At 42.3% G+C, this 23,097-nt stretch overlaps 1 protein-coding gene across 1 annotated transcript in view; it reads left to right on the top strand.

Moving 5' to 3' along the window:
* LHPP (phospholysine phosphohistidine inorganic pyrophosphate phosphatase) overlaps window positions 1-23,097 on the top strand; it is a 194,506-nt gene that overhangs the window by 58,367 nt on the left and 113,042 nt on the right. The window contains exon 6 of the mRNA XM_074999686.1: window positions 4,452-4,543. Within this exon, the coding sequence (XP_074855787.1) occupies window positions 4,452-4,543 (92 nt within the window). The remainder of the gene's footprint in view (window positions 1-4,451; window positions 4,544-23,097) is intronic.

Here is a 23,097-nt window from a genome sequence, read left to right as displayed (position 1 = left end):
CGGAAAAAAATCTGCTTTACACAAAAGTACTTTTTATTCTATGAAGTTACACTGTGTTAAAATTCTGTTGAAGTTGGCAAAGATATTTTGGTGGCATCTTATCCATTTATTTTCTCCATTTGAGTTTGAAGTACAATGTCTGAGCACGGTTTAAGCGTATGAAACCACAGCTATTAGTTTACTTCACATAGATGCTTTGGCTGCCATGTTCATCTTAATCTATAATTTCTTCTCCTTTAAATTTAGAGGGAGTGTGTGTGTGTGTATTTATTGCCAGGTTGGCAACACTGGTAAACTCTGCCGTTCACAGAACAGGCATGGTAAGACAAAGGTTCCACATGCTGTCCTACCAGTGCTTACTAGCATGGATTACTTCTGAGGGTGAGAAGATGGTTCAGTCCACATCACCATTCCATCTTTGGCCTCTGTGTTCAGACTGCCAATAAGATCACCAGTTGTAGTGATAGTATCTATGGTACAGCTGTATGATGATTAGGGATTACTTTGCGGCTGCCAGATGTCACTGAGCACCCGTTTCATGGTAACTGTTTTCCTGTCATTACTGATTCAGGTTATATTTGACCTACCATCCTGGAGATAAAAGGCTATTTTTAAAATATGCAGTGATGAATCTCCACGAGCTATCCAGCTCCACGCTAAAGTGTAACTTTCAAGAATATGCATATCTTCTTTCATTGCTTGCATTTCAGAGGATGTGAAAAAATACATATTACAACTACTTCCAATTTTTGATGCATCAGGTTAATATTGTCAAGGTTTTCTGACAGCCGTAGTATTTTTGTTGTTTTTGGTAATTTTTTAGTTTATTTTAAATAACTTCCACACACTAATAGAAGAAATTAATCACCTGTATTCTGGCTATAAAATGAGATCACAAATGGGGATCTTTTAATTCTTGCTTGCAGTAAGTGTGTGACCTTTCAGCACTCTTGCACTCTCTCTCTCTCTCTTTTGCCACATTACAGTCAGAGAGGAAGTTAAACCTAGGTTTGACAGGTAGAGTTTTTTTATTTCCCTTGACAGTGCACCTCTTGACCTCTATCTTCTCACCAATGATTTTTTAAAATCCTAAATGATTTGGGAATAATTGCTCCTCCTTTAGTGATTATTGCCCTTCACCGATAGTAAATCTATGAAATCCCCAGAGGCTGGAGTACATTTTTGTATGCGTATGCCACAAGCTGGCCTGGATAGGCATCAGTGCTTGTGTGCAGCTGCGCTTTCTCAGCTGTTTTCTTGCGTGAAACCTTGCCTATTCAGAATATAATACAGCACGGGTAAACAGCCTTCTCAGCTGCTCACAAGAAGTGCTCTGGTCCCTCGGAAACCCCTCTTCAGTTTCACTTTTTCCAAGGAAATCTCCGTTTAGGGTTTTATAACTGGAGCAAAGATTCATTTCCTTAAGGGTTTGTCTACATTGCAGTTAAACACCTGCTGGTGACCTATGCCTGCTGACTGGGACCCATGGTGCTTGAACAAAGGGGCTGTTGAATTGCAATGTAGAAGTTCAGGCTTCGGTGGGATTAGGAGTAATCCGGTGAAATTTATTGGCCTGATGTACATTTTAGAGATTAGGTTAGTTGATCTGATGGTCCCGTGTAGCCTTAAACTCTTTGAAGCAATGGAACAGTCACAGTCGAGAGAGGAGGGGGCTATAGAGCTGGAGAACAGCGTGAGTGTATACAGCAGAGGCTCTTAAAATTTGGCCCTCAGTGGAGTCTCTTTGATGATATTCTAGGTAACACCACTGCCATCTAAGGCAATTGTGACCTAATTATATGTGCCTGTTAACCTATAAAGGTCCAAATGTGGGACACAGATCTTTAATGAGGGATACAAGAAAAAGTGTAGGGCAGAGTGCTTAACATGTGAGACAATCTATATAATATAAAAATAAACATTGCATGTAACCCTAGTGTAACATGTCTATATTTCTGTTGTTCAAGTATGAGAATAATTGAGGTAGCAAGTTTACGTGGCTGAGTAGTCAATTTAGGCAAAACATGAGTGCTCTTTATAACAGTGAGAGTTGTGAGATATAATTATTTTGGAAGCCTGTAGCACTTTAGGTAAAATAGCAAATGTAAGCAGCCATGAAGCAAAGCTGCAGCTAATATAGCTTGTTCATGTAACTATTCTATTTTCAAACCCAACTGGCTCTGTCTGTTGTAGGTGCAAAATCATGTTTGAAAGCTAGTAGCAAAAACATTTTGTTTGATGTATTTTAGAACAAGACATACACTAAACATTTTCATATCTGGCATTCTATCATCTGAAACTCTCAAATAATCAGCATTTTAACTACAAGTAAATTTTAGTTACATTTTCCATAAGTACAGTGTAAGTTTACAGTGTATAGTACTACTGCTGTTGGCAAATAAAGTACTCTGCACACATTTTTGTTTGTTTGTTTCTTAATATCTAATCTTGTTTTTCTTAGTCTTATACATTGCTAGGCATGCCTATCTATTATCCAGAATACTTGAATATCCAGCAACCTTCCAGGCCTGGGGTGGCCAGATACGAAAAAGTGTACTGTATTTTCCCTGTTTATCCTAAAAGTTGAAGGCTTGCCATTAAATTGCCCCTCATTCTTCTCTTCTGCAAACTAAATAAGCCCAGATCTCTCAAATTTCTTTTGGCCCAATCCTCCAATTTGTCTAGGTCACTCTGGACCCTATCCCTACCCTCCAATGTATCTACCTGACCCCCTAGCTTAGTGTCATCTGCAAAGTTGCTGAGGGTGCAATTCATCCCCGCATCCAGGTCATTAATAAAGATGTAGAACAGTACTGGCCCTAAAACTGATCCTTGGGGCACTCCACTTGAAACTGACTGCCAGCCAGACATTGAGCCACTGACCACTATCCGTTGGGCCCTTCCATCAAGCCAGCTTTCTGTCTGTCTTACAGACCATGTATCCAATCCATGCTTCCTTAATTTATGGGCAAGAATGTTGTGGGAGGCTGTGTCAAAAGCTTTGCTAAAGTCAAGGTATATCACATCCACTGACTCCCCCATGTCCACAAAGCCAGTTACCTCATCATAGAAGCTAATCAGACTGATCAGGCATGACTTGCCTTGGTGAATCCATGTTAACTCCTCTTGATCACTTTCCCCTCTTCTAAGTGCTCCAAAATGGATTCCTTGAGGATCCCCTCCATGATTTTTTTGGGGACTGAGGTAAGACTGTCTGGTCTATAGTTCCCTTGATTGTTCTTTCCTTTTTTAAACATGGGCACTACATTTGCATTTTTCTAGTCATCTGGGACCTCTCCCAGTCTCCATGAATTTTCAAAGGTAATAGCCAAAGGCTCTGCAATGACATCAGCCAATTCCCCAAGTACCCATTAAATCCAGACCCATGGATTTGTGTGTCTAGCTTTTCTAAATAGCTCTTTACCTGTTCTTTATCCACCGAGAGCTGCCCACTTCCTTCCTATACTGCACTGCCGAGTGCCGTAGGCAAGCAGCTGAGCTTGGGGCTGAACTTTTCTATGTTTGATCAGGGATTATTTTTTCTTTTTGGAGTGTGTGGGAAGTTTGAAATAACCTTTTTAAAACCCAAGGGTGTGGACGACAGTGTGACAGCACAGACTTGAAACTTGTCACTTATGACTTTAGTGCATGGTTTGGTTTGAAACAAATGGGTTTTGATATAACAGAGATATCACCATATGAAAATTGTACATATTGGTACATGCCATAGTACACATTCTCATTAAGGTTATAGGTGTGCACTTAGACATACATCTGCTAAATAGCACAGAGGCTTTTTTTAGTAAAACTTTGCTCTGAAACTAATGTACTCTAGTTTGCTTATATTTCACTTACATATGTAGCAACTGCTTATGATGCAATCATTGTACACACCTACGAAAAATGCTGTGCATTTTTGCATAACATAACATAAGGCTATATTAGATGCACATCTTTCCAAATTGTTGTATTTGCCATAGCGCGATTCAAGAATAAATGTTCCCAAATTATATTTTTCATAGATCTGGAAATAGATGTGCAAACATTTTGATCAGCCTTTATAGCATAATTTTTGATGAAATGTTAATACTCAATATTATCTTAATTGCTGTCTCAATAACATTAAACATTTTTGGCAGGAATGTGGAACTATCTTTATGAATTTCTGCATTGTTTTTGTATTGTGCCAAATCATTTTTGACTCTTCTGCTTTGATTTCAAATTATGTGGATGTATACTTATCAGCTGGATAGCCTGCAGAGGTTCAGTGTGAATTATATTCAATGTAGGATGACATTTAATCAATAGGATGACAATATTATCTTGTTTAATTTGTATGGTGTCAGTATTAAACATCAAATCAAGTAGTTTATTATGTCAAGAAATATGAAGTATGGCAGAAATAAGATTTACTTGACACTGGTTTTGTCTGTATTTCGTTGCTCTGACAGGCCATCATGATTGGAGATGATATTGTGAATGATGTAGGAGGTGCCCAGCAGTGCGGTATGAAAGCTCTACAAGTACGGACAGGGAAGTACAGGTCAGTGCACATTATCTGCCATGCACTGTGTATGGCTAATCATGAGATGAGGAAATATAATGGTGGATTATAATTTCCTGTATTCATGTTTCTCTTCAGGTACAGATTGGTCCCATATTGTTATGACACCTTGATTTAAAAGGGAAAGAGGAATTATGGCATTGCACTCAATGCTGTTTCAGAAGAGTGCTGCAAAATGAGCGGGCCAAATCTGAGTTTGACAGGGGCCTCTACTGGCTCTCATCTCTTGGTTGTATAATTTTGCCATCAGCTTGTGCAACCATCTTTTCATGACACAAGTTCTGCGTGCACTACTATTAGATTCTAGCAGGCATTAGAATTTGCATGAACAAAAAACCATTTGGACAAAATTGTATGTGCACAAGTGGAAGTTGGGACCTAAAGATCAGCCCCACAGAAACTGGTTATTTAAAAAAAAAACCCTTTCTAGCACACCGGTAGTTAATAAAAGTTTTTTCATGGGAGCACAGGAGTCAGAGGCAATACACACAATGGGCTTTGTTTCTTTAATAAAGTCTGCTTTATATTTTATTGCTGTAAATGAAAACATTTGATGGGGCTGCATGAGTTACTCTACATTTGGTTCTGATATTCTCAAATTGCACCATTGTCACTAAAGAGGAGGATGTCCTTTCTGCTTGGCTGAATTCTACCACAACCAGTGCAAAATGTAAGGTGCCAGTCCTGCTAGCTGCTGAGTTCCTCATACAAGACGCAGGGAGCCCTCAACTTTCATTTTGGCCAAGACCACAAAATCTAGCCTAATATTAACTCTTTTGTAATTTTTTTTGGGGGGAGGGAGGGGGAGTGGCATGGGCAGGGCGGGGTAAGAAAGTATATTTGAAGACCACAGTAGTTCTGGATATTCCAAGTCTATACACATGCTGTCTATTGGAAGCATCCCCAGTGCAATTACAAGGCAGCTCCGTACGTGTATCCATCTCTCTAGGCATCTATACCTCATACATCTCTGAGGATGTGTCTATACTCACCAGAAGATCAACACGCTGTCAGTCAGTCTTCCAGAGTTCGATTTTACACATCTAGTGAAGACATGGCAAAATCGGTCTCTCTGGGCATTGAAGCAAGACTATAAAGGCTCTGTCTTCACTGGGGAAGTAAGTCGATTCCGAAATGTCGATTCTATCTATGCAAATACCGTAGCTAGAATTGTGTATCTGAAATCAACTTATTTCCTTAGGGTGGACATAGCCTGAGGTATTTGAGGTATGGTGGATGTTCTCTCCCTACCTGACCAGTGGTTGTTCAGGATGGGCTTTTGCACATAGATCAAACTCAGTTGTAGGGGCCCTGGCTGTATTTTCTTCTGGTAGGCCCACCTGTTTCTCTGGTTATGCTCCCTTTTCCGCAATAGGTGATCCAAGAAGTCTTTTTTGTTACATGTGCAAAAGGACTCTCAGCCTGGAAATGCTGATGCAGTAAAAGTGACTGATCACTGATAGAGGAATCTTGATAGTGTTCTTTCTGCTGGTAATAAGTAAGTAGAATGGACCAATGAGCTAGGGCCTCTACTAAGTTAGTTAAGTTTCAAGACAGCATGCCCCTCAGTTTCTATTTGGCTTGTATTAGTAAAAACATAGACCTTTAAAGCCAAAATAGTACCTGCTCTCCAAAATCTTATGATGAATTGTGAGAAATGGATAAATTTAAGTTATCTGTGGGTAGAAGCAAGTGCAGTTTTTATACTCACATCTTTAAGCATTAGTAAGTACAATCTCAAAATTAACTATCCTTCCATTTAAATACATCTCTGTCCAAAACCCATTTTTATACTGTTGGAGTTATTGATCCCATTAATTTCCACAGGGATTTTTCAAAGGGACTCGTTCTTAACAGATCTTCTCTCCTTGATATTGATGGAGATCAGCGTGTGCCACTTGGAAAATCTACCTCTTAATGTCATACAACCATCTTAGGGGTTTATTTCCTGAAAAGAGAACTAAATTAGGATTGACAATTGCTGAGATTTTCAAGGGTGCTCAGCACCCTTGAAGGAGACCCTGCGGTACAGTCTGTTGGACAGATGAAAATAAAAGAGGGAATGTTGTTTTTACACATGTTGGGAAGGTATTGTTTCTGTGAACTATGATCCCCATAAATTCCAACTGTAGGAGAGTAATCAATTGCTCTGGATAGAAAAGAATGTGTCCCTCTGTCCATATGTACATTTCACTTTAAAATGTGTTTGCTTTCATACCATTATATGGGTGTGAAAACACAGGCATCCCATTCTGAATTTTACACATGGTGTTATTCTAATGCTGAATGTAGCAACCACTGATAGACATCAAACACTATGTCTTCTTAATAAATAGAGACTAGAGACACTGATTTATTAAGAAACACTGTTTTAATATACATAGAAAATAAAACACTAGGAATCAGGAAGGACTGCAAAAAAGCAAATTTTGAATAAAAACTGATAGACGAGAAATTTGTACAATAAAGTAATGGCAAAATTATTCTCTGGTTGATTTAAAGACAAATTCCTAATACAGTTTAAAAACTGATGGTTTGACATTATTCCTGACTTCCATAATTGCACATAAATGAGTCTTTTAGACACAGAACTGTGTGCTACATTCAGATACCTCTGGGTGGCACCATTAGTACATATACTTCAGTACTTGATGTGACCAAGAGTCTTTCAATGAAAGTTAGACTAATTTTGCAGCTGTTCCCCATACACCGTCAAAGTTCCACTAGGATGTTATAGTGCGGATGCTGGATGTCAGCACATTAGGCTTTCCGGAGACTTCATCCAGGAAAAGTTTGCAGCTCACCAGATTTGAGTTCATTCTGGGTGTCAGATAATCCCCTTTGTGCCTCCATTCTAGGAGTGGCTTTCTCCCATTTGCACCAGAAAGGACATTAGTGGCTTTCCAAAATAAAATGGAGGCAGAGTCAGGCCAAATAGCTTGCACTCCTTGTGATAAAGAGGAAATGAGGTATTATGGATGGGAACTGTTCCAGTCGTGTTTCCCGACATACCAATTCATAAAAGGGAATTTAGACTGTTCTCCCAAGTTACTACATGTATGGCTGTTTACTCTCTGATTCTGTAAGCTGGGTAGTTCCACTGTACCCTGTAAGTACCATTATATCTATGGTACTATATGCTTGCCCCTGAAGCACAGACATTTTGATTTCAGTTACACCAATTTCAGGGCATCTCCACTGTTTTCTGCAGGGTCACTTTGTTTTACACCAGAGTGCCGGAGATCAGACTCTGCCCTGAATAATCCATTTCTGCTGTCAATAATGTATGTAGTGCTGCAGAATCCAGGAGTTATGTTGCGTGTAAATGTAGGCAGAAGTGATCCAGTTTTATCACTTGTCACCTTGTTGGGATTTGCAAACATATTTTTCTGCTCGAGGCAATTAATAATCCTAGAGATCTTACTTTACTGAAGAAGCTGAGCTCTTTACCCATTGCTTCGATAAATCCTGATATTGGAACATCCTTTTGTCAAATCACCTACATAAAAGTTTAAAATTTGAAAAAAATGGAAAACCTCACAGAGGGGCCAGGCAACTGGATTTCACAATGAAATGTCATGTTAGCTGGTTTGTGTTTGGTGCGTAATTACAATGGTGATTGATCCCATATCAAGACTAAGAGAAACTGGCTTTGTGGGAGGCTTAGGAAGGCAGTAGGTGACTCAAGATTGATGGGTTCTTGGGATAATTGTGCAGGGTGGTGGCCATCAATATGGAGGCCTGGCACTTCCAGATGTTTGCATGGGTCTGCTGCCTACAGCATAGCATCACTGCTCTTCCAGGAGCTGCGTTCCCATGAGAGCTTCAACAGCAGCTGTTCTCAGGGTAAGGTTTGGGGTGGTGAGGAGTTACCATGTAAGGATGATGGGAGGAATAGCATCATCTTACACAAGGGATGATGCCGCAGCTCTCTCTTGGCTCTGCCCCTGCTGAATCTTCAAAGCTTAAACTCCTCAGTGGTGAGCCTGTGGTGAGGCTCCTTGGGATCAGGGAGACTGACTGTTTCCCCCACTCCTGCACATCCCACCTCTAGTGAACCTGATCACTCTCCTCACTATTAGAACTGACTTTCAAGTGCCATCTGCTTAATTCCTACCCCGTAATCAAACCAGAGCCAGAGCTGGTCAGTCTGTAAAAATATAACAAATTCTAGCTGCAGTATTTTGCCGTAATTTCTGTTTTCTCTGGTCTGAAGAAAGTGATCGTGGGAAAGGAACAGGGTGATGTCTGGGAACAGTTGTTTTGAGTGTGTGTCAGTCACCATGTCTTCTAGGGTGCAGGAGAAAGTTTTGGTTGTTTGAGTGGCTCCATTTTACATATGTGTTAAGAGGTGCTGTGATGGACCCATTGTTTCCAGCTGTGAATCCCAAAAGTAAAGGGATGGTCAAATATTTGCCCTGACCTGACAGTGTCATCCCTTCCTAAAAGCTTTCATCAATCTACCAACTTGATGACAAATAGAGCCCTCTCTCTCTGCTATGATCTGGAGCATTTCAGGTGAAAAGATGAGGTGCTCCCCTCCCCCATGGTATCTTGCAGTATTATGTTTGTGGTCTGGGATTTCCTATCAACCTGCAGAGATTTCTGCCCATCTGAAAGTGGGCAAGAGCCTCATGGACCACATTGGTTATTTGGAGAGAGAAGAAAATGCTTGGGATCTGGTTAGGACCATAAGAATGGCCACTGTGGGTAAGACCAAACCTCCGGTCAGTGCAGTATCTGACTTCTGACAGTGGTCAGTGACAGGTGCTTCAGAGGTAATGAACAGAGCAGGTAATCATCATGTGAATCATCCCCTGCCATCCATTCCCAGCTTCTGGCAAACAGAGGCTATGGATACCATCCCTGCCCATCCTGACTATAAGCCATTGATGGACATATCATCTGTGAATTTATCCAGTTCTTTTAAAACCCTTTTTTATTATAGTGTTGGTCTTCAGAACACCCTCTGGCAAAGTATCGGAGGGGTAGCCGTGATAGTCTGGATCTATAACAGCAACGAAGGGTCCTGTGGCACCTTATAGACTAACAGAAAAGTTTTGAGCATGAGCTTTCGTACATCTGATGAAGTGAGTCTGTGTCCCTGAAAGCTAATGCTCAAAACTTTTCTGTTAGTCTATAAGGTGCCACAGGACCCTTCGTTGCTGCCTCTGGCAAAGAGTTCCTCAGGTTGGCCGTGTATGCATTGTATGTTTGAAACCTAAAAAATCTAATATTCATGTAATTCCTGGTTAATGGTGTAGTTGGGGAGCAACCTTTTCAGTGCTCCTCACTTAGGTTTGGACGTAGTGAAGGTAATGCCTGCTATTCCTAGCACAAAGGCCAGGACATGACCACAAAATTCCATTTTGGGTTGTGGGGTGTGAGGGAGGGACACATGTTCATGTCTGGGTTTTCACAGCCTGAAAGTCAAATGGTGTATTTACTGAATCTGACTCTCCTTAAGCTCGCGTATGAAATGTCTGTAGCAGAGCCTTCATAGTGAATGTGCATGTAGGGTAATGAGGAACTCGCAACCTGTGGAGGAAAATAGATATGTGCTAATTCCACTTGCAGCTAGTTGGCTGCAACATCAAACCGGTATTTCCAAGATAACCACCGATTCTACAGTGCTGCTTATTATCCTGATTTGTCTTTGTAGTAAGCAAGTTAGAGCAGAGCCAGAAATATACCCACAGGCGTGTCAGACTTTCTCTCTGTCTTGAGACAGAAGCAGCTTTCAGATGCATCAACATGTCAAATGCGCAGGTGATTCCTACAGTTCAGAGGAATTACCAAATTGCTTTTTGTTTATAGCAATAGCTTTTAGATAGTGGACTCTTGCTGAAAGTAACCTAAATATGGGGATTGCTCTGCTTGTGCAGAATATTCACTATCTGTAAGCTTTTATTATGTATGACATGCAAAAATTTAATTGTTCGGCAGAGATTCGGGTGAGACTTGCAGCATAGGAATTTGACACAATGGAATGATATGTTTATACAAGCAACATACAGGGTATACGGAAATGGCATCAGTAGTGAAAGAGACTGATGTAGTCCACAAAAAGCAGCTCATTGTATCATTCAGTTAGGAGTCCATAAAGTTCCCTTTGGCATTCATCCTTATATCCACCAGTAGACTGCTGACAGATGACTGCAGTAGCATTTCCCAAATACATTATAGGACTGGTCTGTGCAATACACGGGGAACAAAGTGCAGGTGGTATGCACCGTTAATTTGCACTGAAGCTTGATTGAACCTTTGTGCACTAGAGTGCAACACTAGCCTCGGAATAACAGTCTTGCGGTCACCATTGACGGAGGTACAGTAGCATTTAAATGATCAAGCGCTATTTTCAGACTCTTGTGATTCTGCAGGCAGGCTCCATTCTTGGTTGAAATTGACTGCTCTATTTTCAAGGAGTTACTGCAGAGCAAACTCAGCTGTTGTAATAGTAAACCAGAAAATTAGTTGAGCTGGTTTTGTTAGATTATTGTCTCCCCAAATATTTTCCCCTTCTCAGTTTCAAAACACTTTGCCATTCTAGAGGCTTGCAGTGCTCTTGTCCCCGAGGATATTTTTAAAAAAATGCTGCTTTGTTGCTTTGGGTTGATGGGAAAATTCAGCTGTATATCTGGGAAATACTCATGCTGTTATAAAATGGATCCCAATTTATGTGGCCAGACTGAGTCCCTTCCCAGCTCTGCCACTGGCCTACTGAATGATCTTGGGCGAGTTCTTTTGCCTCGTTGTGCCTCAGTTTCCCCATCTGTAAAATGAGGACAACAATACTAGCCTTACTGGAAAGAACTTTGAGATCTGCAGCTAACATGATTTAGGTATTAAATTATTATCATTAAAACAAAAACAATTCAGCCAACATTCTGGGTAATTGGGAAAACAATTCAGCCAACATTCTCGGTAATTGGGTTGCCAGGAAAAGAGTTGAGGGCCAGTGGTTTGAGAGAAGGCAGATGGAGACGTCATTCTTTTAAAGATGATTTTATAACCGAATTCAGACCAGTGGCGTAGTTTTTTAAAATCAGAAGCATAAAACCCTGCTAAAAATCAAGTGAATGTAAAAAAACTCAGATTGGTGTCTGCCAATCAAAATGTTGAATTCTCAAAGCCCATCAAACAAAGGTGTGTTAATAGCAAGTAAACTACTGAGACACCCATTGCAAAGAAACAGTCACGTTTTCTTGTCCTGCAGCAGGGCTACATGAAACTGATCCAGTCACTATAACCTCACAGTCTTGGTCACAGAGTCAGTGTGTCATTTCTATAGCCAACCACTAGTGTGTTCTCATTTTATGAGTTGTGATGCAAGACGGTGGGAATCCACTTACAGGAAACAAGTCTATTAAGAAACTCCATTTACAGTGAAGCAGAGAGAAAATACTGAATCATTACCCACTAGATGGGGAGGAGCGATGTGGAGGGGCGGGCCCCCTCAGGTGGGCATGAAAGGGACTCAGCACAATCAGTTGCTGGGTCTCAGACTCATCCATCTCATTAGAAATGTTGAAATATGTTACTGTTTTTATGTCTGTATATTCCTGTTTACATACCAATTGATAAAGTTTTTACATTCTGCAGACTTGTTTTCGTAACACATGCCAGAAAGGTTTTTGTTTTGGTTTCTTTGTTTGTTTCATGTGAACGTAACTAAAATTTCCAGCAGTTTGGATTACATTAGACAGGTTGTGGGGGGGGGAGACGTGGAGCAAGCAGAGGGGCACTCCACATGTGTGGCTTTACTGAGCTGCATTTCACCCCACCCTGGTGCCCCATTCACCACGTGTGGCAAACAGGTAGTGTATTGAACACTGTGGCTCTAAACAGACCATAATTCTTTAAGATTTGTGCATCATGCACCCTTCCCAAGCACCCCATGTTGATATCGGTGAAACAACCTTTGTGATCCACTAATGCCTGCAACACCATAGAGAAGTACCCCATGCAGTTAATGTACTCTGCTGGCTGGTGGTCCAGTGCTAGGATGGGGATGTGCATTCCATCTATGGCGCCACAGCAGTTAGAGACACTCACGGCAGCAGATCCATCTGCTATGTCCTGCACATTCTACAGAGTCACTGTCTTTCCCAGGAGAAGGTTAGTGATTGCCTTGATTACCTGGATGACAACAGCCTGCACTGTAGATTTGCCTACTCCAAATTGATTTCTCACTGACCAGTAGCTGTCTGGCGTTGCAAACTTCCACAGAGCAATTGCAACACAATTCTCGACTGTCAAAGCAGGTCTCGTTCTGGTATCGCTGTGCTTCAGGGCGGGAGACAGCACTTCACAAAGTTCCCTGAAAGTGGCCTTACGCATGTGGAAGTTTTGCAGCCATTGCTGATCATCCTGTGCCTGCAAAACAATGCGGCCCCACCAGTCTGAGCTGGGTTTGCAGGTCCAGAACCTGTGCTGCAAGGTGTACGCCTCCAGTGCTGCCACCAACTCCACATTCCTACTCTCCTGATCTTGACGTGTGTTAATACCCCCCACCTCAATCCACTCATTCTCCAGGGGCATTAAGTTTAGAATATTGTGCATCGCAGTGTGGGAAGTCATCACAAAACACTACACCAAACGTTGAAATGTCTCTGGATCCACGTTATCCTTGTAATGGCGTGTGGCAGGCAATGTAAAAGCAGAGTGAAAATTCCCTTGGCCAGTTCTTTTCAGCAGGGGGAAGGGAGGGACATGCAGTCTAGGATGATGAAATCAGAAAGTCAGAACCACCTATGGTAACTTTTTTTTCCCACAAGACACTGGCATAGAAATCCAAAATGCAATGGCACTGCAGGGACTGTGGCATAGGTGCCGGCTCTACATGAGGGAACAAAGTCGATCCCAGATACTTATTTGTAACTACACCATTAGCGTAGCTAGAATAAGTGTATCAGAATCGACTTTTTGTCCTAGTGTAGATCGGGGCTCTTTGGGCTCACACCAACCTCCCTTACTCCATGCAATAGTGTGGTGTAAAGGGCTCAACAGTCAAGCCCAGAGAGATCCCTTTTGCTGCATCTTCACACATGAAGCAAAATCGAACTCCGTAAGATTGGATGCAGCATGTTGCATACCCTCAGGCAATTCAGTGGAGACACACTAAGTTGACTTTGTGAGCAGGCGTGGACACTCAACTTTGACTTTATACAATCAAGTACTTCAATAAATTAGGCTTTATTCCCAAGTATAGACATACCCAAAGTAAGACTAGATATTAAAATTCTAAGGCTAGCCAGTGTCCCTTAAGTGACTTGCCACAAGACATCAAAATATGTTAGTATTACAGCTGAGTAGGTCTAATATTTATTTAATTTTCTTTCTTTTATATAGGAATTAGAATAAAACGCTCCTGTCAGCTGATTGCTAGGTTATCTCTCAAAAAACTAGAGTTTTCAAGTGCCTTACTAGCTCCTGGAAATAGGTGTTGTGTGTATTGGGTGGGGGGGAGGCCAGGAGAGGTCAGACAGGGTTGATCACCCCCACGTACCACCTCCCAATTTGTTGCTTGGTTTGTACAGAGCATGTTTAATAATAGCGTTGAAGCTGTTGTCCTCACTTTGCCCCCCACCATCTGAAATAGCACCCCTGCAGTGGAGCTGAAAGCTGAAGGTGGTCAGGGATCACACTTCCCCAGGTCAGCCAGCCTCAGCTAGAGACAGCTGAAGGCTGAGAGTGGCACGGAAAGGTGCCAGCTGGCTCTCTGAGAAAGATGAAAGCTGGGGAATGATGGAGAGATAGGCCCACTGATGTCTCCGGGCAACCAGAACCACAGCTGGGAAGGAAATAGAGCGGAGAAGCATTCCAGCTAGAGGGCCTGGGGCAAGGTGTGATGAGAGTCCTAAGAGTCAAATATGAGCGTTGGGTGAGACAAGCCAGAGTCGCACTGGGTATTGACTGTTTGGGCAGTGCTGTGGGGATTCTGATGGTAGTAATAAATTAACTCCATAAAAGGGCTATTAATACAGTCCCAAAGCTGCACTGAGTTTATCTGAGGAACCAGGAAGGGAAAGTGAGGTGAGAGGCTGGTGGCAGGGCTGCCCAGATCCCAACAAAAGACACTGTAAGGCAGCCATTCATTCACAGTAGCAGGAAAGATTAGTCAGTCATCATTGCCTGCAGATTTTTACACAGAGAGAACGAGTGGTTACTCTGTTATACCAGTGACATTGGCTTAAAGATGTAAGTTTTCAAATCTGAAGAAGTGAGTTAACTCACAAAAGCTCATGCTCTAAACTTTTCTGTTAGTCTATAAGGTGCCACAGGACCCTTCGTTGCTGCTACAGATCCAGACTAACACGGCTACCCCTCTGATACTTTTCAAATCTAGGCACCTAAATTAGGTAGCCAGTTCAATATTTGGACAGGCGAAGTGCCAATTTGGGGACCCCAAATTTGGACAGGAATGAACTCACTCAGGCCACTCTATTTGAATAATGGGCTCCATATCAGTGCTTCCAGCTTACAAGAGTCTGTAAAATAGACCAATGGTTAGTGCCTTAACATAGCTCTTAACAGGTGGCTAGACAGATGCTCCCTTTAGGGTCCCCTAATAGAGATGTTTATGAAATGGTAGGATCTTCATTTGAGTCTGAAATGTGATACACGTACATGATACAAATCCAGTAAGTCTAGTCACCAGATCAAGGCCTCTGGTAATTAGGTAAGTCCACTGTAGTATCTATCCATCAGCTGGAAGAAATGGCCAATGTTATTCAGCACCTGAACTTAGACACAATTATTTCAGGTCAGTTTGTATTAATTTTACTGCAAATCTTTACTTAGGTTGTAAGCTGTGCGGGATAGCGACCACATTTGTGTTCTGTACTTGTACCAAACCTAGAATACTGGGGGCCTGATCTAGGACTGGGGCTCAAACATGCAACTATAAGACAAATAAAGAACATAAACTGGAAGAAAGATTAACGTTTTAGATACTGAGTTTCTTGTTTCAATGGAATTAAACTAGTGGTGGATTTAGCTCATTTTTAAAATAAATGCTTTGGTTTTCCCAGACTATCCATGTCTAAAAGCAGACCTCTCCTTCCCCATGCCACTTACTGACAGCCATTGCTCAGTTATCATACAAAGCAAACAAGCCAGATATGACATTTAACAAAGTGTGTGTGGGGGGGGTCCTGATTAGTCTTAAAGGAAATCTCTAGTGAAATTATAGTTGTGCCCCTGTCTCTCCACTACTCCTTCTGAAGCACATTTCAACACGCTCATTAGCATTTTTACAGAAACAAAATATTTAGCTATTGGTGAAGACATTCATCACTGCTGTCACATGCTGAACTAGCTCATATTTTTGGCACACTGAAAATGATAAGACTTGAGAATCCATGTAATGTTTAATTAACCTCCAGGACTACTTGGCTTTGGAGTTCTTCTACTACAACACTAACTAGATGAGCACTGAGAAAAGCTACCTCCTCCTCACCCACCAAAAAAGGCCTGTTTCCTCTATTGGCTCATAAGGCTGAATTACTGAATCTTGCGCAGGAGGGAAGGGTTTATAATATGGCAGAACTTAGGCCTGCCCTCATCCATAACGAGGTGGAGGGGCTGCTCAACATGCTGCCTGGAGGAGATCATTCTTTGGGGTTGCAAAGGGTCTCTCCTACACAGGGCATTGTACAGTGCTGTGAACACTCTCCAAGAGACACTTTTCCTCATCCACTGCCTCAGATCCCGGTTCATCCTCCTGTCGAGCAACACATACTGAGGCAACCATGTGTTTTGTGGGGGAAGAAGTTGGGTCTGTCCCCAGAAAAACATGCTGCTGATCATAATAGCGGCATTTCTTGGGAGATGACCCAGACCAACCATTAGCTCCTTTGGTCTGTTGGTAAATGCTGCTGAACATCCCTGGTGTACCCTCTCTGAATTATGCCATGTGATATTTTCACATAAATATTGGCATTTCTTTTGCTGTGGGTTGTTTTTTTTTTTTTTGGCTTTATGAGGATAGATTCTTCCTCCACACTGTGCTGAGATCCTGGATCTCCTGATGGCTCCATACTGGCTGTCTTTTCCAACCTTGTGAACTCATGGCTGAACTCGTGTGCTGCAGAGATGTGCTCCTGACATCTGCTTGCTACTCAGGCCAGAGAGGAAAGGAGAGTAATTCAAAATTCCTGGGCTGATGACCACTGCTTCCTGTCACCTACTTCCTGCTCACCTGGAGAACAGCAGAGGTGAAGCAATGACCAGAAAGAACACATTTAGGAGCATTGTGAGGCAGTTTCAAAGGCTAATAAAATATCTTTTTTAATAACTGCCGTCTGCACTTGCATAAGCCAACACTGAAAAATCTATTTGAGGCATTATTCCTGCTGAAATCAGGAGTACAAAAGTCAGCCTTAAGAGCCCCTTAAAATCTATCTTTTGAGCACTGTGGTAAAGACTGTTGGTTTATAAAATCCACATAAGACCCTTAAATTTGATTTTTTATCCCCTAGTGTAGACAAGGCCTTTGTTACTAACTTGGTGGAGAGAGAAGAGAGAGTGTCAGGACTCTTGGGCTCTAGCTCAGCTCTGGAAACAGTGTGGGTCTAGTGGGTTACAGCAAGGGACAGATACTTTTGGGGTCTATATAAAGAGCATCAGAATGACAATACTGGCTCAGACCAATGGTCCATCTAGCCCAGTATTCCGTCTTTCAACAAATAGCCAATGACAGGTGCTCCAGAAGGCATGAAGAGAAGAAGCAATCATCAAATGATTCATCCCATTTCCCATTCCTATCTTCTAGCAAACAAAACCTAGGGACACCATCACTTCCCACCCTCGCTAGTAGCTATTGATGGACCCATTCTCTCTGAACTTATTTTGTTCTTGTTGGAACCCTGTGACAGTTTGGACTTTTTCACCATACCCCAGCAAAAAGATCCACAGATCAACTGTGAAGAAATAATTTCTTTCGTTTTTTTTAAACTTGCTGCCTGTAAATTTCATTGGGTGTGCTTATGGTGGTATAGTAGCAAAGGAGTAAATAACATTTCTTTTTTCTATTTTTCCACACCAGTCACAATTTTCTAGACCTCTAACATATCTCCCTAGCCTTTAAAATGTCCCAGTCTTTTTAATCTCTCCTTATATTGAAATTGTTCCATACCTGTAATCATTTCTGTTGCCTTTCCTGCACCTTTTCCAAATCCAGTATCTCTCTTTTTTAGGTGGGATGACCAGATATGGATGCAGTATTCAGGATGTGGGTATGCTATGACTTTATATAGAGGCAATATAATATTTTTGTCTGATTAGCTATTCCTTTCCTAACGATTCCCAATATTCTGTTAGCTTTTTAGATTGCCACTGCACATTGATCAGATGTTTCCAGGCAACCATTCATGATTCAAGATCTCAGGAAGAAAAACTCAAATACAAATGGGGAAGAACTGACTGTGGTAATACTGCTGGAAAGGTTCTAGGTGTTGGAAGAAGTTACAGTTGAATGGGTCAACAAAGTTGGAAGAAGGCTCATATCATTCTTTGATATGTTGACAGTAGTGTCATGTGTAAGATGTAGTAGGTCATTGTCCCATTCTGCTTGGCATTGGTGAGCCCCTAGCTGGAGTACTGTGTCCATTTCTGGGGTCCACACTTTGGGAAGGATGTGGAGAAAAGGGAGAGAGTCCAGAGAAATGCAAAAAAAAAATGAAAAATGGTGTAGAAGGGTTAAAACTGGGCATGTGTAGACAAGAGAAAAGAAGACTGAGGGGGGACCTGATAAGTTTTCAAATATGTGTAGAGGTGTTGTGAAGAGAGTGGTGACCAGTTGTTTCCCATGTTCCCAGAAGACAGGGTAAGAAGTTAAGTGCTTAATCTGCATCAAGAAAGATATGGGATAAGCGTTAGGAAAAGCTTTCTGAAAGCAGCTGCATTCTGGAAGAGGCTTCTAAAGGTGGTTTTGGAATCCTTATTGTTGCAGACTTTTTAAGAACAGGTTGGGCAAACACATATTGAGGGATGATCTAGTTTTATTTGGTCCTGTCTTAGTAGAGTGAGCTGGACTTCTTTGACCTCTTTGGGTCCCTTTCAACCCTAATCATTTCAATGATTCTATTATTATTCCCCTGTTATAGGTGGGGAAACTGAGGCAGGGTGACTTTTCCGATGACACTCATCTAGTGGGTGGCAAAGGGCAGGAGGGTCACTATCAAGTGGATAAACTCTGCCAGACTTCGATGGCGTCAGATCTCTTAAAGCCCCCAACTCAGGTTCCACATTCTACGGTGCATTTCGCATGTTGCTGCAGACCTCGTCCTGAAAGAGCTGCCAATTTCCAGTTTGTTTCTGAAGTGATGTGTTTCCCACGGTGTGAATTTCCAGAGTGCCTCACAGAGCATGAAGCCGCCAGCAGAAGACTCTGCAATGCCAGATGAAATTCAGACTGTTACTTTGGGTTTACAGTCGCGGCTGATAGATGGTGGGAGCTAGGAGTGTTTCTCTTCATGTGGACTTCCGGAATGCTGCATGGAGCAAAGCAGCTGCGGCCTGCCTTTAAAAGAGGCTGCTGTGTGGTGGAGCACTGGATCCTGCTACAAAGTGAAGCTCTGTTTGAACTCTGACAGACATTTGCAGTTGAATAACATTAACTGTTCTGCTCAGTCATTGGCCGCAGGAGACTGAAATCAGACATAAAAATAAGAGAATGTTTACAATGTCTGACTCTGAAGTGAAGAATTTTCACTCATAACCTGACCTGGCACCTACCCAAGATTACGTCATCTGGAGGGGAAGCTGGAAAAGCTTTCAGAATGATGCTCTCCGTGAAGGAACTCTGTAAACAGTTGTGTCTGATAGTCATCATGCGACATGTTGGCAATGATCATGAATCAACAAAAGAAGGAAAGAGGTAAAAAAGGGAAAGAAGAGATAGAGTGCAGAGATGGAAGAAATGAGCTCGAAAAGGGAGCCAAGGAAAACCCTTTAGGCTTATTTCAAGAGGAAATGATCCGAACGACCATTAATGGATATAGGCCCATGCTGCAGTTCCTGTGCTCCATTCCAACTGAGCAAAGAGATCATACAGCTAACCATTTCTGGAGCAGATGGGAATCATCAGTGGGTGTAGAGTTAATAAATGGCAATGTGCTCCCACATCTCCCACCAGTTGGGTGGGAGCATTGTGTGTCTTCTGCTAGCTTGGGTGTTCTGTGGTCAGCTTGACAGTGACTCGGGGGGTGTAGCAAGTCACCACAACTTAAAGCAACCTGGAACCAATTCAAAGTTTGCCAGAGATCAAAGGAGCATAACAATGACTCAAGCTACTTTGTATTCCTCCTCATCAGTGCTGGGGAGAGCTCTGAGGGGTACAGCTGGTACATAGCTCTGGCTCTTGATTACAAGGGTTATGCAAACAAAGCTTTTCTTGCACTTTGCTCTGATCATTCTTTGTAAATGTCTCTAAGTGAATGCATAATTCAGAAAAGGGCTCAGAGAGACCTCTCTGGAGACCAAAACTCACAGAACGGACAGGGCAAGCTTATTGGCATTGAGCTTCCCCTAGTATGTCTCTCCCATAGCAGCATTTTAGGGGGTAAGAAGCTGGGTTTTTTCCTTGCCTTCTTGGCTGCCTCCTATCAACTTTTATAACCTGTTCATTAGCAAATGGACTGAGCTCCCTGCCCCCATCCTGTCTTGTTTCACCCAGTGGCTCTCAGATACTAATCACCTGCACTTCCTGCTAACCAGGGCCAGATTCAAACCAGTAATCTGAAGGTTTTATTTACCAACCCAGGGAACCATCCAGGCACTAGGTAGCTGTTTGAGTGTAACATGGAACAACTCCCTCGCTACACTGCTGGCCCTACACTCCTTTCCAGAGACTGACTCTTTACCTTCCCTTTCCAATTTTCAGTTAGAATGTGAATGCTCTGCTGTTCTCCACAGTGGCTCCTGGAGGAAGAAAAAAGAGCCCCTGTTTGAGGCCAACACACAGGCTGTACTGCGTAGCACTAAGAAAATATGAGGCGTGTGCTCTCCCTCTAGCCCATACTGATAGAGAGGAAATCTTTCCCCGTGCGTAGGGCCCTAATCTAGGGAGGGAGACATAGGTTCAAGTCGCTGCTCTGTCAAAGACTTCCTGTGTGACCATGGGCAAGTCACTTAGCCTTTCTGTGCATCACCTCCCCACCTGTAAAAGGAAGATAACAGTGTTTCCCTACTGAACAAGTGAGGTTAGATACTTAAAAGACTTCAAGTGGCTCTGGTACTCTAGTCATATGTCTCATTGAAGTACTAAGAGATCGAGGTGCTAGGTCATGTGGAAACCTCAGGCCTTAGACTTCTGTGCTTTGGTATTTGAGTCAGGAGAGAAACACTGCTAGCTCAGCCTCTCTGAGATTCATTCAAAATCCATGTTCCATAGATCAGTTCACTCATTTAAATCTAACCCAAATGCTTCATGAGCCTAGTCCTCCAGATTTGTCTAGCCTCGTGTTTTGTAACTTTAGCATATAGAGGAGTTAGTGAGCATTTTTTTCTGAAATCACTGAGCCGAGTTCAGAGACTTCTTCCTATCTGATGCTATTCCAGGGATCATTTGTGTCTTTCCCTAGCAAGAGAGCCTTTGCTCTGCTGTCAGGGAGCACAGAACAGACTGTGCTGCATATTGCAGAGCCTTTGAAATGGAGGTCAGCCACCTATTTAATTAGGAGTTCCCACTAGCCATTTTGCCTTACACCACCTAACTTCTCATCACAGAGGTACAGAGTTATTCAAAACTGCTGAGGCGGGACAAAGTGGGCAACTGCCCTGGGACCCAAAGATTCAAAGGAGCTTGGAGCTCCCCCAGGCCCCTTTGAATTGCCACTGGCATGCTGCTCTGTGCAGCTCTGGGGGCTGGGAGCAGGGGTGGAGCAAGCTGCAGTCCAGGCAGTGCTGCCCAAAGTACTACCCCGTACAGGGGCACAGAGCCAGCTCCTCCTCCCCCACCTTGCCACAGGACCCATGATGCCTGTCAGCCCCACAGAGGTTACTGCAGCATGAGTACCCCATGCACAGTCCAGAACCTCAGGTGCTGTGCGGAGCCTGAATGTGGCTGAAAGCCACCCTCTTCTTTTAGACACAAAATAAGTGCAATTTTTCATCAAATGTGGGTTTTTATTGTTGGTCTTTTCAAACAGGCAAATTCTTGTCATATGCCTGTTGGGGATGTTTATAGTTAACCAGTTAACTGAATACTCTATACTTCATCAGCTTCCTCCCTCTTAGAGATGCCCCCTCTGCCTGATTATGAGAACAGTCCAGATGCATTTTGAGCCCAGGAGATGTCTCAGGGAGTCTGACCATTCTTGGTTGAGCCACTTGTGATGGCAGATGTGCTTTTGTATGGAGGGTCAGGAGTGGACTCTGCATGGCTCATTCTAACCAATCCACAAGCGATGCCAAGAGAATCAGACAGGTGAGGAAAGATGCTTTTTGAAGGGTGGGCTTCTTGTGGGTTAAGACAAATGTGCAGGGGGTTGGCACTCAGGTCAATTGCATAGCCACAGAACAGTGGGTGTTGAATGTTGGAATTGAGTAAAAGTCATCAGTTTACTTCTCAGAGTGTCTGGGAGCTTTTCCTCTAGTTTTGCTTCATGCTTTCCACCTCCAGACTTCCACTTTGAGTTTCTGGGTTTACGCAAACCTCACATCTCAAAGTGAAATTGAGTCAAAATCCCCTTCTTTTATCCGGCTTTTGTGCTAAACAAACCACTTGAAGTTGCCCTCTTTAATAGTGAGTTTCTTTACTCAAAAATGAATTTCAGGATTTTTTAAAGCTTTTGTTTCTCAATATCTTTTACCAGGACAATGTGACATGAATAATTGTGTGAAAAGCAGGGATGTATACCTTAACTGCTGGAGTAAATCCAGTGCAATACAGTCATGCTTGCCACTTCTGTCATAGGTCATCCGCTCTAGTGCAGACCGCTAGTTTCATGGGGCATTAATGGAACTGACATCAATGAATGAAGTTCATACCATCGACAGGCCAGATTTTATTCCTGCACACTTAGTTTTTATTTCCCCTGTGGTTTTAGATGTTCTAAGGGTCATCCTATTTCCCTGCCATCTTATATTCATATCATTTTAAAACAGCCTCTACATAGGAAGAGTTCACCTTCACCAAACCGGACAGATGTCTGACTTACACAGTCTGTCTTGTGGAACTGTTAAAGTGACGAATATCCCTTTGTTCAGCAATCTCCTTTGTTTATATTTCATCATGCAATTCTTTACTGCATTCAAAAATTACACTAAAAGAAGGTTAGTTTGTCTGTGTGACATTCATTTAGTTCCTTTGTGAATTATGCATTATGAGACAGGCTTTAATTAGGTGGCCCTATACTAATTTTCCCATAGAAGACCTGCCTCATTCAGAGTACAGGACGGGAGGTACTCACTGAATGGTTAGCTATTCAATTTCTATTTGTCCTCACCATTGTCTGTGTTGCACCAGGCTTTATTTACTGTGCACTTTCCAAACCCTGTGCTGAATCCAGAATTATTAATTTCATTAT

This window comes from Carettochelys insculpta, chromosome 7, assembly GCF_033958435.1.
Source record: "Carettochelys insculpta isolate YL-2023 chromosome 7, ASM3395843v1, whole genome shotgun sequence".
Lineage (NCBI taxonomy): Eukaryota > Metazoa > Chordata > Testudines > Carettochelyidae > Carettochelys > Carettochelys insculpta.
Note: the sequence above shows the minus strand (reverse complement) of the source record. Positions and strands in the feature narration are given on the sequence as shown.